We start from the raw sequence: 15,642 nt of genomic DNA on the forward strand, positions 1-15,642 counted from the left end.
GCTCAGGTGCCTCAATTTTAAGAGTAAGAAACCAAGATTTAGATTGGTTCAATTATTTTCCTCAATGGTACAACTAAAGAGTGAGCAAGACATCCAAGTCTCCTAAAGATTCTTAGTCCAATGGTCCTTTCCTGCATTATGGGAATTCCTTGGAATCAATGAAAACCAAGCTATTCTCACGGGGCTTATACTCCAGGGCAAAGGAGGGCGTGTGGTAGGAGAGTATCTCAACCTTTGTAAGAGGATCTGAAGGGCTTTCCAAGGACCTACAGTCTACTGTGTTTGGTCACCTCTCCTAACGTGCAAGTGCAGTTGCGGCATTTTAGAACACTGAGAGAATGACACCGAGAGGAAATTAAATAGGGTTTGGGAAGACATAAATGGGCTGTCAGAAAGGGAGCCAGGTACCTCCCTGAATGTTCCATGTGACTTTCACAACTCTCCCTTTGAATATTCACCTGAGATGAAGTTGCCAAAAAAATACAATTTGGGGTATTTTAATCATAAAGGTAACTGCCAACAACTCAAACAGAATCTCAGAACATTGTACCATATAAAGTTTGTATCACAATAAGTAAAAGCTTAAATTACAATTTTTATAAGGTTAAAAAAAACCCAACTTTTTTTTGTGTTGAAGTTTTTCTTGCAAAATATTTCCTCAGAAGGGCAAAGAGTTCAAACAAATCCGTCCCATGAAAGAACACAATAACATTATACAGTTTCACTCTATTTAAGTTGTTTCAGATGCATCCTTTTAGTTTTTAAAAATCTTACTAAACCTCTGTGGTGACTGCCAAGATTTCAAGTAGGACAGACAAACTCTAGGACCATCAACCATGAACCAGAACAACATTTCTTCCTAAGGCTCCAAGACGATTAGCCAGGGTCAGTGATGCCTGTTCTGGGGGGAGAAGCTGTCCGCAGAAGCCCTGACACATGATTGAGAGAATCAGTTTACCACATGACAGTCTGGGGACCTGGCCAGAAGCCCCATAAATTCCACAATGAGAACACTCAATGCCTGTCCAAAAGAACAGAATAGACACTTTTCAAAGGAGCAGGAGCTTCAATCCACATTTTGGCCTCTGCCGTCCTCACTCAAGGCCTCTTAGCGGGAAAGCCCTAGACAGGCAAGAACACAAGTGTGCCTAAGCCCTCGGGGTGCGACGAGCTCCAGCCTCAGTACGGCAACCCAACTAGGGGCCAAGAGTTCCCCAGTCCAGTCAGTGCTCCAGATGCTGCGTGTCCACAGCCAGTGACCCGGCACGTCCTCCTGTAGCTCCACAGAGCTCCAGACCAGCTCCAGACCAGCTTCGACAGCCACTGGAACAGGGCGGAGAGGCTGGGCAGGAAAACAAAGCCTCTCCGGGCAGCCCTCCACCCCTCAGGCGTCTTTTACACAACCAGCAGATACTGAAAGTTTTGCAGAGCGTCCTATTTCTGTAAACCCAGTAATATTTTTAAACATGCTGGAGGAGGAGCCTCCATGGAAGAAGTCTGTGTGGAATCTTTCTGTAAAGAGAAAATTGTGCCACTTTGCAAAAAACCCTTCCTGATTTAATTGCTTCCAAAATGCCTGGTTTAAAAAAAAAAAAAAAAAAAAGCCTGCCTTTCCTCCCTGTACTACACAGACAGAAAATGTGTGGCCTGTATTTGTTTATCTCAGTGTCATGCTCAAGATGACAGATGATGTACTTGGGCCCTAATTCCCCACAGGGCACCCCTGCACACCTTGCTGTGGTCACCCAAGGTATTAGCACCAACCAGACTGCCGTCAGTGACTTAGACAGTGCGTCCCAGATGACGTACCTGAAACATTGGATAGGTCAGGAATGTTTCCAGCATCCTCCCCTCACAGGCAGGGTTGGCTTCATACTGTTTTAAGAGTTTGTCAAAATCTCTGTTTTGTTTGCAATTGGCAAGCACTTGGAGGCTGTACTGGTGGTTACGCACAAATTCTTGATAAATGTTCAACATGGGGAGCAAAATATCGAACAGATCGGCTGGAAAAGAAAAGTGAACATGGCAGTTTCTCTTTGTGCTCGGTAAATTATCGAAGGGAAGAGAAGGGACTCTGTTCACTCCACAGACTGGCCAAGAGCGGCTCCCAGCCCCAGGGTCACATGTGCACAGGGTCCCCAGTTCAGACGCATGAATGACCAGTCTGGTAGAGTACTCCTGGGGAGCCAGGCACCATGCGAGCCCCATAGGCGCCATGACAGGCCAGGGAAAAGGGCTGGAGGGGCACTGAAACCTGGTACCCAAGGAAGCTCACAGGTCAACAGGGAAATTCAGACAGTGTAGGCTGAATGATGTTGAAGCGATTTTACTTTAATTGTTGCCATAGTAAGAGAAAATCTTCTATCTTTAAAGCATGAACTTACCTAAAATTAGAGTAGGCCAGTTTGCTATCCTTGCCTTCAATCCTTGGTGAAATATTTCATGAAGGAACATGATCGTTTCACTATAAAAAAAAAAAAAAAGTGGGAAAATAATACAATCCAGTCATTGTAAAATGTCTATTTTGTTAAAGAAGCCCACTGAGTTTTTTTTTTTTTAAGTTTTTATTTATTTATTTGACGACAGAGATCACAAGTAGGCAGAGGCAGGCAAAGAGAGAGAGAGGGGGAAGCAGGCTCCCCAAGGAGCAGAGAGCCCAATGCGGGGCTCGATCCCAAGACCCTGGGAACATGACCTGAGCCAAAGGCAGAGGCTTTAACCCACTGAGCCACCCAGGCGCCCCATGAGTTTTTAACGCCTTAATAAATACATGATATATATGTCTCCCAGGGCCTCCAGACTGTAGACCAAATAATAACATGGATTGTACTAGCCCTCAAAAAGCAATGTACCTTTCAGACAATTTTTTTTAAAAGACTGTATTTATTTATTTGTTAGAGAGGGAGCACAAGCAGGGGGAACAGCAGGCAGAGGCAAAGGGAGAAGCAGGCTCCCCGCTGAGCAGGGAGCCCAATGCGGGGTTGGATTCCAGGACCCTGGAATCATGACTCGAGCCAAAGGCAGGCGCTAAACCAAACGAGCCATCCATAAGTCCCCCCTTCAGACAATCTTAAAAATTGGAGGAAAATTCTGAGCTAAGCTTCAAATACTGGAAGACAGTAAGTACCAAATCATTGTCATATAACTCTCTTTACCAACTTATAATAGAAACATCTTTCTACTGTTAGAATGTAGCACTTCAATGAATAATCAAAAAATTAGCTGGGATCCTTTTCCATTTAGATTTGATTCTAGATCCTAACTCAGGGAAAGGTGTCTCTCTTTCATTAAAATAAGTTTTGACAGGAGACAGGGGAAAAAATCCATAGCAAAGGTTTGGCAGAACTCTACTGTAACCACTCCTCAGACCCCCAGAAGGAAATATGAAAGAATCCTCTGAGAAGGACAAAGCCTACATGGAGATACTAAAATATGAACATGAATACAGATCCAATGCATAGAGATCCAAATTTCTTAAAGGTTCAAGAAGAGTAGTTACCAAAGCAACTTTTGCTTTCTCCTTATTACAATTAACCCACTGGCGTGAGCCTCTACAACCTTTTCTGAACTAGCACATCCACAGAATCAAATACAGACTCATTCATGTAAGTGAGACTCTTTGGTTTGCTGAAGTCAAATTCCACTACATAAACATCAGTGGGAAATCCTTAACTTTTTCCAAATGGCCCCTGAAACAAAACACCCACTGCTTGAAGATAATAATTTATATTTGTTTTATAGAAATGTTAACTAAGTGGTGTTTGCTGTTCAAGGATTTCAACCAAAACTAGTTTGGTGGGTATTGTTTATATTAGGTCTTTTTTTTTTTTTTTAAATTGTGTATGTTAGTCACCATATAGTATATCATTAGTTTCTGATGTAGGTTCCTTGATTCGTCATTTGCATATAACACCCAGTGCTCCATGCAATCCATCACCATGCTCATCCTACCCCCAACCCCTCTCCCTTCTAAAACCCTCCATTTATTTCCTGGAGTCCATAGTCTCTCACGGTTTGTCTCCCACTCCGATTTCTCCCCTTTCATTTTATCCTTCTTCTAATGTCCTCCATGCTATTCCTTATGTTTCACAAATAAGTGAAAACTATATGATAATTGACTTTCTCTGCTTGACATATTTCACTCAGCATAGTCCCTCCAGTCCCATCCATGCTTATATAAAAGTTGGATATTCATCCTTTCTGATGGAGGCATAATACTCCATTGTATATTTGGGCCATATCTTCTTTATCCATTCGTCTGTTGAAGGGCATCTTGGCTCTTTCCACAGTTTGGCAATTGTAGGCACTGCTATGAACATTGGGGTACTTATGGCCCTTCTTTTCGCTGAATCTCTATCTTTGGGGTAAATACCCAGTAGTGCAATTGCCGGGTTTATTAGCCTTTAACCTCCATTCCATCCTCCTTCTAGGTGAACAGGATGGAGAGCTAAAGCTATGCTCCCCAGCCTCCCTTGAAAGGCGGTTCTGGATGGAGGTTCAGTTCCACCATTTGCACCGAACAGATGCACTTGGTAAGGCATGGAAAGCAGGAGCAGAGGAGACCTTCCTGTTGCTGAAAATCAGTTGTGGAGATGTGCGTGTTTTAGAAGCCATTCCAGCACCCAGCTTCATTGTCCTTGTTTCTAGGCAACAGCTTCCTGGACCTGAGAGGCAGACATGGTGGCAATGGTGGTGGCTGTACTTTGCTAACCGCTGAAGCAGGTATACGGTGCTATGCCCTTGAACTCAAAGCTCCAGGGACAGCTCCCTGACGTGACTCCTCCAGCTTCTCCAAAAACTTCTGTAAGCAGTGAACTCCCTCCACTCAGAGAGGGGCTTCACCTTCCTACATTGAAAATGTATGTAACTGATATATCTACTTTCATATTTTGATACCTGGGTGATTAGAAAACAGATGAAACAATCCTTCATGAAGATAGGGAGGTTTTTTGTTGTTCTTTTTTTTAAGTATAAACTTTGCTGAAATTCAAAAAAAACGGGCCATCAGAGTGGCTCAGTTGGTTGAGCATCAGACTCTTGGTTTCAGCTCAGGTCATGATCTCAGGGTCACGAGATCGAGCCCCTCATCAGGCTCTGCACTTGCAGAGTCTGCTTGTCCCTCACCCTTTGCCTCCCCCCATTTGCTCACTCTCTCGCTCATAAATAAATTTTTAAAAATCTTAAAAAAAAAAAAAAAAGAAATTTAAAAAAAAAAAAAAAAAAGACCTGCCATAACTGGAAGCCTTTACCTTCCACTTAAAGGCAAGGAAAGGAATCCAGTTAAATAGCAGCAATGACAACATCCTATAAGCAAGCCTCTGCTTTAAAAACATACGTCTTCAGTATGTTAGCTTGAATTAAAAGTAAAAACTTCTTTAAAAGCCAAAAAAAAAAAGTGGAAAAATAAAAACACAGATCTTAAAAACAAATAAATAAAAAAAATAAAAACGTACCTCTTCAAATGCCCATTAAGGACGAGGGATAGTAAACAATTACTAACTGTGTGAAGAGCTGACAGCCTTGACTTCCAAGAAGTGGCACAGCACATCCTGAATCTGAATTTTAAACAATATGACAAGCCTGGCCTTCCAGATGGCAGATCAGGCAATCCAATGGAAAGCAATCCCCAGAGGTGACCTAAGACCAACGCGGTTGTCTGCTAACCTCATGAGCAGAGTGCCATTTACCATCCTGTCCACTGTCATCAAAACTGATAGAATGACACACTTGGGTGGCTGATGCTTTGCCAAAATGTGAGTTGTATGGCCTGAGGAGCAGGAGCTCCCCTTGGGTCCCTTGCGATGTTCCACACACTTGAGCATGGCCACTGCCACCTAATGTGGGGAGATCTCCCACCTCACAACAGAGAAGCTTCTAATCTCCTGTCATCCAGGGGCACCTGGTGGCTCAATCAAGCCCCAAGGCAGGCTCTGCATTCAGTAGGGAGTCTGCTTTACAGCCTCTCTCTCCCTCTCCCTCTGCCCCTCCCCTCTCAAATAAATCAATCAATCGTTAAAAAAGAAGCCAGGTACCATCCATCAACCAGTCTTTTTGCAGCCATCTACAGACCCTCCCAGTCTTGCCTTTTTAAATACTTATATGCATTTTAATTGTGACCTATGATTTAGTCCCTAAAATCTTCCTTACAGTATGGGTTTTCACTTTATAAAAGCCTGGGGAAAAAAACCTTTAGGTCAGAATTGGCAGTAATTTTAAATGAACACAGGCTGGAGGAAGGATGAAATAAAGGGAATTAAGGGGACATATATCCTGTTGAGCACTGAGTAATGTATGGAATTGCTGAATCATTACATTGCACATCTGAAACTAATATAACATTGCATGTCAATTATACTTCAATAACAAAAGTAAATAAAACAAAGAACAAGATAAATGCAAAAAAACAAATTCTTTAAAAAGCCAAATTAAAACATATTGCAATAATTTTTGTTCTTTTTCTTCAAAGAAATTTTTTTGACTATGGTTGATACACAATATTATGTTACTTTCAGGTGTACAATTAGTGATTTGACAGGTTTATACATGATACTATGGTCACCACAAGCCTAACTACCATCTCTCTTGTTTTATCACTTTTACAATATAATTGACTATAGTCCTTATGCTCTGCTTTTTATTCCCATGACTTAATTCATCCCTAACTGGAAGCCTGTATGTCCCTCTCCCTTTCACCCATTTTGCCCAAACCCTTACCCACCTCTCCTCTGACAATCATCAGTTTGTTCTCTGTATTTATAGGTCTGATTCTGCTTTTTGTTTGTTTATTTATCTAATTCTAGATCCCACTTTTGAGTGGAACCATATGGTATTTGTCTTTCTTAGTCAGACCTATTTCATTTAGTAAAACATCCTCCAAGTCCAACCATATTGTCTCAAATAACACGATCTCATCCCTTCTTATGGCTATGTAATATTTCTCTGTGTGTGTGTGTGTGTGTGTGTGTGTGTGTGTACATAACCCCCACTTTTTCCTTATTCATTGGTCCACTGATGGACACTTAAGTTACTTCCTTAAAGGAGTATACAGACAAACATGTAGGTGTGGGGGATGAGTTAACTAACAAAATTAATGTTACTTTTCCAGGCTTTGATAAAAACAAATAGACATAAAGTGAAATGGGAACATAAACCATGTCGTTCCCCAGTCCCTCTGACTTGGACAGCACCCACGCAGCTTCCACCATAGGGCAAAGTTCTAGCATTGTTTCTTTTTTATATGCCAGCTGCTCTTTTAAACTATGGCTTTTATTCTGTGCCCGAAGACAGAGGAATCTGTTCCTGGCCCCTCAGTACTATCCAGTCCCACTGCTGTTTGTAGCATTAAGGGCTGATTCCCTTTTTTACCACATCTCCCTCTCTCCTGCTGTTCTCTTGCCCTTCTCTCTATCATTGGTTGTACAGAAACGGTTCAGTCAAGCCCTCAGTTCTTCAAGAGGAACTGTTCTATTACTAGCCATAATTTGTTGTGTTCCATGGAGAAGGTGAGTTTAGGGTCTTCCTACAACACCACCAAAAGAGTATCTCCAGATCCTCTTTTAATGCCTTGAGTTTTGAGCTCCAAGCTCCCAGCTTGTTGGCAGTCCTTTCTCTAGCCCTACTCCTGTCATAATTCTGGTCAAATCTAATATGGACAAAAAAACAACAGTCCAATATCCTGGCCTCTAGGGCCTTTGAACTCCTCTCCTCTAGGGATCTTACCCTCCATTGACCTAACCAACACTCCCTTGAGTATACTTTAGACCTTATCATTGTCAGTAACTATATCCCTTCCCTATCTATTTCAAGCAAACTGTTCTCTGACCACCTCCTTATCTTTCCATTTACTTCTTTAGAATTCTGACTCCAAAAATCCTTTCACATCACTGGGACCTTAATCCATGATACTGACCACCACTCCCTCACACCATCATTTCCCTCTCTGCACAGCTTAGCTTCCATGGCTCATCGTTATAATCTCTCCTTGCATACATCTTCAACTCCCCCTCTTCATTTTTCTTTAAAACAGGATCATGGCCTGAGCTGAAGGCAGTCGCTCAACCAAATGAGCCCCCCAAGAGCCCCCCGCCCCATTCATTTCTGATTTCATCACATTAGCCTCATGCAACAGCAAAAAGCCAGCCATCCACCTATTCTGTACAGGCACCCATGCAGCTGAAAGGAGCTAAAGGAAAAACACTCAACCATCCTGACTACTCTCCCTGCAAAGTTATGACCACCAGCCTAACAGAGCAACGTAGGCTCTTCCAGCTGCCTAGCAATTATACTGCATTATTTTACACCTTTCCTCTCTTATCTAACCCCAGCACTTTCCTTCTATTAGCACCATGACCACATATCCTTGCTTCCTAATGGCATATGTGTCAAGGTACTATTCTCTTCTTCTCTGTGCTCTCAACTTGACTTGAACACCATGTTCTATCCACTTATGTCTATGCAAGCTTATTGCTCCAGAAATTTCTCCCTCTCTCCTATATCATTGCCCCCTTGCTCTCAGTGTAATTTTTATCCCATCTTGAAACACAAACACACTTGTTTATACTTTTAAATTTACCGCCAAGAAGCATCTTGTTTACTGGCTCCTCTCTACAGCAACACTGAGTTTTTTATACCAACTCTCTCCAATTATTATCCTTCCCCCCATTATCTCTTAAGTCCGCTCCAATGAGTCTTTGGCCCCTCATCAAAGTTACCAAAAAGTTCAGTGTTAAACCCGCAGCCAGTTCTCAGTTATCATTTTATTTGACCTTTTTGACATAGCTCTCTCTTGCCTTGGTTTCCGGGACAACCCCTTCTGCCGGTTTTCATTCTACAACCCTAACTTACCCTCTTCACTCTCTTCTGCTGGTTCCTCAACTTCTTAATCTCTAAATGTTGGAATATCCCAAGGCTCAGTCCTTGTTCCTCTTCCTTCATTCATCTGTGCTTACTCCCTTGGTACTCTCATGCAGACCAACAGCTTTAAATACTCTTTATATGCTATTGGACCCCCAAATCTGTATCTCCAGCCCAAACTCCTTCCCTGAACTCCCGACTGATATCCAATCCCTGTTCACTTGATTTCTCCATTTGGATGGCTAAAAGCCTCTCATGCTTGAGAGGTCTGAGACTAAAATTTCTTTATCTTTCCCCCTAAACCTGTTTATACCTCAGTGTTCTCCATTTAGTGAGTAGTTAACTCTATTCTTCTAGTTGTTCAGCCCAAAAATCTTGGACTTTGCTCAAAACCCCACATCAAACTCATCAGGAAATTTCATTGGCTCTATTTAAAAATATACCCAGAATCCAACCGTTTATCATGGCCTCCATTACAATCACCCTTCGCCTATATTGTTGGGATAGCCACCTAACAGGCCTCCCTGCTACAGTCATCTCTCACCTGGTTTATTGAAATAGCCACCAAACTGATTTCCCTGTGCTCGATTCCCAACAGAGAACCAGAGTGAGATTTTAAAACATAAGTTATATGATGCTACTTCTCTCCTCAAAATGCTACCAGTATCTGCCCATCTTATTTACAGTAAAAACAAACATCTTTACAATGTCCAATGTTACCACTTTTCATCCACATGGACCTTAGGCAGTTGGTCAATCAAGCAAGCCAGGTCTGCCCCAGCTTCAGGCCTTTGTACAGGTTGTCTCCTCCTCTGTGTCACTCTTCACCCAGATAGCCCAATGGCTTGCTTCCCCATCAACCTCAAGTCTTTATTCAAATATCAACTTATCTCTGAGGCCTTTCCAAAGGCTGGCTAGAGAAAAACTATGGCACATTCACATAATGTAAAACAATGTAGTGATTTTTTTAAAATAGAAAGCTCTTTAGATGTCAATATGAGAAGATGTCCAGAATATACCGTTAAGTGAAAAAGGCAACTACATGTTAAAATTCATTGACTTTGTGTAAGAAGGGGGAAAAACTAATACTCTATATTCATATCTGATTAGATATACATCAAGAAACACTAGAGAGGTATATAAGAAACTAATGAAAATGATTAAAAACAAAAAGTGGGGTATATGGGGTGGGCAGAGACAGAGTAAGAGTTATTTGATGTTTTCGTGTTGTTTTGAATTTTGCACAATGTAAATGTATTATGTATTCAAAAATAAATAAATTACTAAATTTTACATAAAACACCCAGGCACCCCCTTTCTCCCTTCTCCTCTCCTCTTGATTTTTTTTCACAACACTCATCACCACATAATATACTACATTTCACTTATTCAGTATTCACTTCTTCACTTATTCACTATTCATTATGTCTCTTCCCATATCACAATTTAAGCTCCATGAAGGCAAGGATTTTTGCTTTGCTCACTGACGAATCCTCAGCAGCAAGGACACTATATATAGTGTATAATATGTAGAAATAAATTTACTACAGATTCTTGGGTTCTCTGTTAGTTATTGTTCTTTCTAAAGTACGTCTGTATAAATTACATGTAAAGACCCATTACTCACTTCCCTTCCCTCAGTTTATGAAGCAGATTATCATTCCCAACACACACACCCACACAATGACAAGAAAATACATGTCAAATACAGAAAAAAGCCAGAAAACTAGATGCCATGATTCAAGATAAAGGCATGCAAATTTGGGCAAATAATGAAACACAAATGACAGCTTTCTTATTTTCAGTATCATACACTCTTGAAGTTGAATTTATAATTCCTATTCTTTTAAGAGTAAAGTAAATCTTCTTTTAAGGAATAGAAATTTTTTTTCACATGACTTTTTGATTCATGCCAAGACAAACCTGTTGAGAAAAATGCTGCTGACATCATCATGGCTGATGGGAGGTTTCTTGGAGCTGGCCGCCATTCTCAGGGGCCGGAGGAAGCCATTGACCAGGATGTAGAGCTGGTGAACATACTCTGACTCGGCTTCAACCATGGTGAACACAATCTGGTTTCTCTTCCTCATACTTTCAGCATGAGGAGAACAAATGTAATCCTGCACAATAGTCTTCCATTTCCTTCTACACAACCATCCTCTCATGAAGCTCTGAACCTACAGAACAACAGCAGAAAGATCTCAGGGAGTGGCAAGACAGTCTTTGGTAAGCCTGTCAGTAAGGGTTTCCATCCTGTGCCACATAAAGCACCACTTTTTTGTTAGTGCGTTAATGGTCCCATCACTAGAACAAATAATGGCAGGCTTTTTCACATAGCAGGAAAAAATAGGATTTAAAGATAATATTTTTTCTCAACTTTGCAAGTTTCTTCCATAAGCTCCTTAGGACTCCCTGTATGGACACCAGAATAGGATAATATTACATATACAGTTATTAACTTTTTAATAAAGAAAGAACTTAAAGGTGTATTCTTTAACAATATAAAAGCAGATATTTAAAAAATTTTAATTGTGGTGAAAAGGCACATAACTTAAAATCTACCATCCTAACCATTTTTAAGTGTCTAGTTCAGCAGCATTAAGTATTTCACACTGCTGTACAACAGATGTCCAGGACTTCTCTGTCCCACAAAAGTGACACTATACCTATTGAAAAACAACTCCCCACTACTCCCTTCCCTCAGCCCCTGGCACCCACCATTCAACTTTCTGTTTCTGTGAACTTAACCACTTTAGATAGCTCACATAAGTGGAATCACATAGTATCTATCTTCCTGTGACTGGTTAATTCCATTTAGTGTAATGTCCTCAAGGTTCATCCATGCTGTACCATGAACCAGGATTTCCTCCCCGTTTCAGGCCGAACAGTATTCCACCATATGTACATTTTGTTTTTCCATTCATCTGCTGATAGACATGGGTGTTGCTTCCACCTCTTGGTTCTTGTGAATCGTTCCTCAGTGATCATGGTATGCAAATATCTCCTCAGGATCCTGCACTCAATCCTTCCGGCTGTATACCCAGAAGCAGGAATGCTGCATCACTGTGATAGTTCTATTTTTAATTTTTTGAGGAATGACCATACTGCTTTCCATAGAAGTTGAACCACTTCACCATCCCACCATGAGGGCACAAAGGTTCTAATTTCTCAACATCCTCATCAACACTTATGTTCCAGTTTTTTGACGGAAGTCATCCTAATGGGTGTGAGGTGACACTGCACTGTGGTTTTGATTTGTGTTTCTCTGATGCTGGGTGATAGTGAGCAGCTTTTCTTGTTATATGACTTCCCCAAAGATCATGTGCATAGCATTTCATCTTTGGAGAAATGTCTGTTCAAGTCCTTTGCCCATTTTTAAATCAGGCTATTTGATTTGTTGTTATTGAGAGGTTTTTTTAGTAATCTTAGAAAATAAGTGTTAGCCTCAGCTCGTCTGACCCCTTCTATTTATAGACAAGTAACTAAATTTCGTGGTAAGTCACACAGGAAAGATGCAATCAGACTTGGCATTCTTTTACCTGCTTTTTGTTAACTGCAAGGATTCTCTTAGCTACATGGGGAAAAAAACACATGTTAATGATTTGCAGTGGTGATTATTTTGTGAGAAGAAATGTGAAATATATGTAAAAATCAATTCTGTAGAAAACACAATAGCCTCTAACATTGACCTGAGTTTGATTTGAAAAATAACAGACAAACCTGAGAAAGTGCACTGGCCTGTGTATGTTAGCCAACAAGTATTTACTGAACATCTTTCTAGTGTCCAGGTAAATGCCGGGTGCTAACCAGACATGCCTTAACCCAAGGCTCTGCACTAACCTACTGGGTAACTCTGAACTCTTGTCTTCTATTGTCTCACCTATAAAATAATGGACTAAAACAATCTGAAGTCCTTTCCAAATATAAAAAAATTTATGATAATTTATTATGATAAATTTATCACATTGTGATATATATATATATCACATTATGGTAATTTATTAGGGTGGTGATATCTAAGTGGCAGATTCAACAACAAAGCAGATTGCAAATCCACATATAACTGAAAGCATTAAATCACTACCAAATCTCCTTTTATTTTTTAAACAATTTTTTTAAGATTTTATTTTTATTTATTTGCAGGGGGAGAGCATAGAGGGAGAGGGAGAGAAAGAGGCAGACTCCCCGCTGAGCAGAGAGCCTGACAAGGGGCTCAATCCCAGCACCCTGGGATCATTACCTGAGCTGAAGGCAGAGGCTTAACCGACTGAGCCACCCAGGCGCACCCCAGTCTCCTTTTAGTATCACTATTATCTGTTCAACACATTCTTACACTTCCTATTTTTTCCCCACTGTTTCACCCATATGACCTAAATTATCATGTGTTTAAACAACCACTCTTCTTTTGTAATGTTTAAAATTCTCTCCTTTACCTACCAATGTTGTCATCATACTGTCAAACTTCACGCAAGCATTCATTAGTTGCCACCCTTCCAACAATAAAAATTAATCACATTTTAACAGAATTATGTGGGGAAGGTATAGGCACATTATTTGGAAAATTCTAACAGGAAGTTTCTCTGTAATTAAATAAAATCCAATTTTGGTTCCCTGAAGATAAAATATTGTGTTGCTATTTGGCCAGATCAGAATAGGAAATCTAATTCATTTGAAACACTCTTTTCCATACAGACATTAAGTTGTTTGGGACATAAAAGACAACAGAATTATTTCCAAACCTACTTAACAAGCTCAAAAGTAATTTTTTAATTGCTTCTATTGAATATTAGAAGGCAGAAAATGTAAAAAGCATTCATCAGTATTATTCCATTTAACAGAAGCATTTTCAAAAAACAACTTAATCGGGTGCCTGGATGGCTCAGTGGGTTAGGCCTCTGCCTTTGGCTCGGGTCATGATCTCAGGGTCCTGGGATCCAGCCCCACATTGGGCTCTCTGCTCGACAGGGAGCCTGCTTCCTCCCTCTCTCTGCCTGCCTCTCTGCCTCCTTATGCTCGCTCTCTCCCTCTGCCAAATAAATAAATTTTTTAAGAAATCTTAAAAAAAAAAAAACTTAATCGAAACTTTGGTCAAATAAAATATTTCCTTAGTCAGGTATTGCCTGCTAAGCAAAGGCTGGTTTACTTACTTACTAAAAGACCGGTTTCTACCAAAAAAAAAAAAAAATAAAGAAAGAAAGAAAGAAAGAACTAGAAATTGTATTTTACTGATATCTTTCTTTATACAAAACTTCATACTATGAAAAGATGCTATTGATGCAATAGCATCAATCTTGTATCAAAATAACATAAACCAAATTCAATTTAAAAACTTTTAAGTTCTGGGGCACCTGGGTGGCTCAGTTGATTAAACATCTGACTTTGACTCAGGTCATGATCTCACGGTTTGGGGATCAAGCCCTGCATTGGGCTCTCTGCTCAGTGGGGAGACTGTTTTTCCCTCTCCCACTCCCCCTGCTTGTGTGCTCTCACTCTCTCTCTCTCTCTGTGTGTATCAAATAAATAAATAAAATCTTAAATAATTTTCTTTTAATTCCAGAAGGGAATGGTGTTATTTCAATTTTTAGTGCTTAAAAACTGAAAACATTGCAATTTAGTTCCAAGAAGCATTTCTATTTCAAACTCTGACCAATATTTGAAGTTTTGCTACAATTTAAGGGGAATAATTATTTAGCACGGAAAACAGGAATAAGGTTCTACGGCCAGACCACCTGGAACGTGCCTGATCTTGTTGGAAAACAGGAATATGAAAAAATTTAAGATGAAATAAAGATCTAAGGATGTGTATCTAAAGAAAGTTCTTGAAGTGTGAAGCTCTTCACACAATGTTAACAAAGCTGAGTAGGTGGTTTACAAGAGTATAAAGATTACGGAATTCAAAACTTAGATGTCATAAAATCAAACACGGTAGAACGGAGTGAGTACCAGGGTCTGGTTAACTGCAAAAGTTGTACAGTAATACATGACAGTGAGGCAGAAAGATCTGCTGATTATGTGGATGTTAAGCAAGAAAGGAACAACGATAATAAAACAGAAATCTGAGCAGATGTGTTTAGTCAATCTTCTCACATGTTCACAAAAATCCTTTCTAAATAAGCACTGAAATCTAAATCTAAAAGAAATATTTTTAAATGTCATTTAAAAGATATTCCCCTCAAATATGAAAGCAGCACAAATTTAGGAGGTTCAGCAGCACTTACTTAACCCAACTTGAGAACACTACTATCTTAATGTCTGGTTTTGGCAACCCTCCCACAGAGTCCAAAAGGGGATTCCCAGAACCGGGAAAAAAAATCTCAAGCTGAAACTTTTCCAAAGTAGCCATTCCCAGATCAGTCTGAAGGGCAAGTCTGAGAGCCATTAGAACGGATACACCAAGTTCAGAGACAGGGTGGCAAAGACAACACTACAGGACAGATAACTGATCACCATGCTTGCCCAAAGCCAGAACACCCCCCCAACCCCAAATACTACCTTTTTAATCTTCTTGATGTCTGGGTCCTCATCTTCTTGATTGCTTTGGTAAGGCCGCATTCGTTCCTTGGTTTTGTTAAGAGCGACAATCTAGAACACAGAATTGGTCCATTTTGTGATTTGAGAAATACTGGCTTATAGCCATTCACTCCTAGGAGGTTATACCTACAAGGAAGCTTATGAGATCCCCAGGAAACTTTCGTTTTTTTATCCAACTTTTATTCCTTTGGTGCAAACCTATCTAGTTATGTTGCTAACAAATCGCTCCTAAGAAGTGACTGTGGAAAGTGTGAACTC

At 40.3% G+C, this 15,642-nt stretch overlaps 1 protein-coding gene across 2 annotated transcripts in view; it reads right to left on the reverse strand.

The window, feature by feature from the left end:
• Positions 1–15,642, reverse strand: part of RASGRF2 (Ras protein specific guanine nucleotide releasing factor 2) — a 251,133-nt gene that overhangs the window by 137,897 nt on the left and 97,594 nt on the right. For both annotated transcript variants that reach the window (XM_032335831.1, XM_032335830.1), the window contains exons 4-7: positions 15,346–15,435; positions 10,777–11,030; positions 2,385–2,464; positions 1,810–2,003 (exon numbers count right to left, since the gene is read on the reverse strand). In XM_032335831.1, the coding sequence (XP_032191722.1) occupies positions 1,810–2,003; positions 2,385–2,464; positions 10,777–11,030; positions 15,346–15,435 (618 nt within the window). The remainder of the gene's footprint in view (positions 1–1,809; positions 2,004–2,384; positions 2,465–10,776; positions 11,031–15,345; positions 15,436–15,642) is intronic.

Source organism: Mustela erminea, chromosome 3 (assembly GCF_009829155.1).
Source record: "Mustela erminea isolate mMusErm1 chromosome 3, mMusErm1.Pri, whole genome shotgun sequence".
In the NCBI taxonomy this organism is placed as follows: Eukaryota; Metazoa; Chordata; class Mammalia; order Carnivora; family Mustelidae; genus Mustela; species Mustela erminea.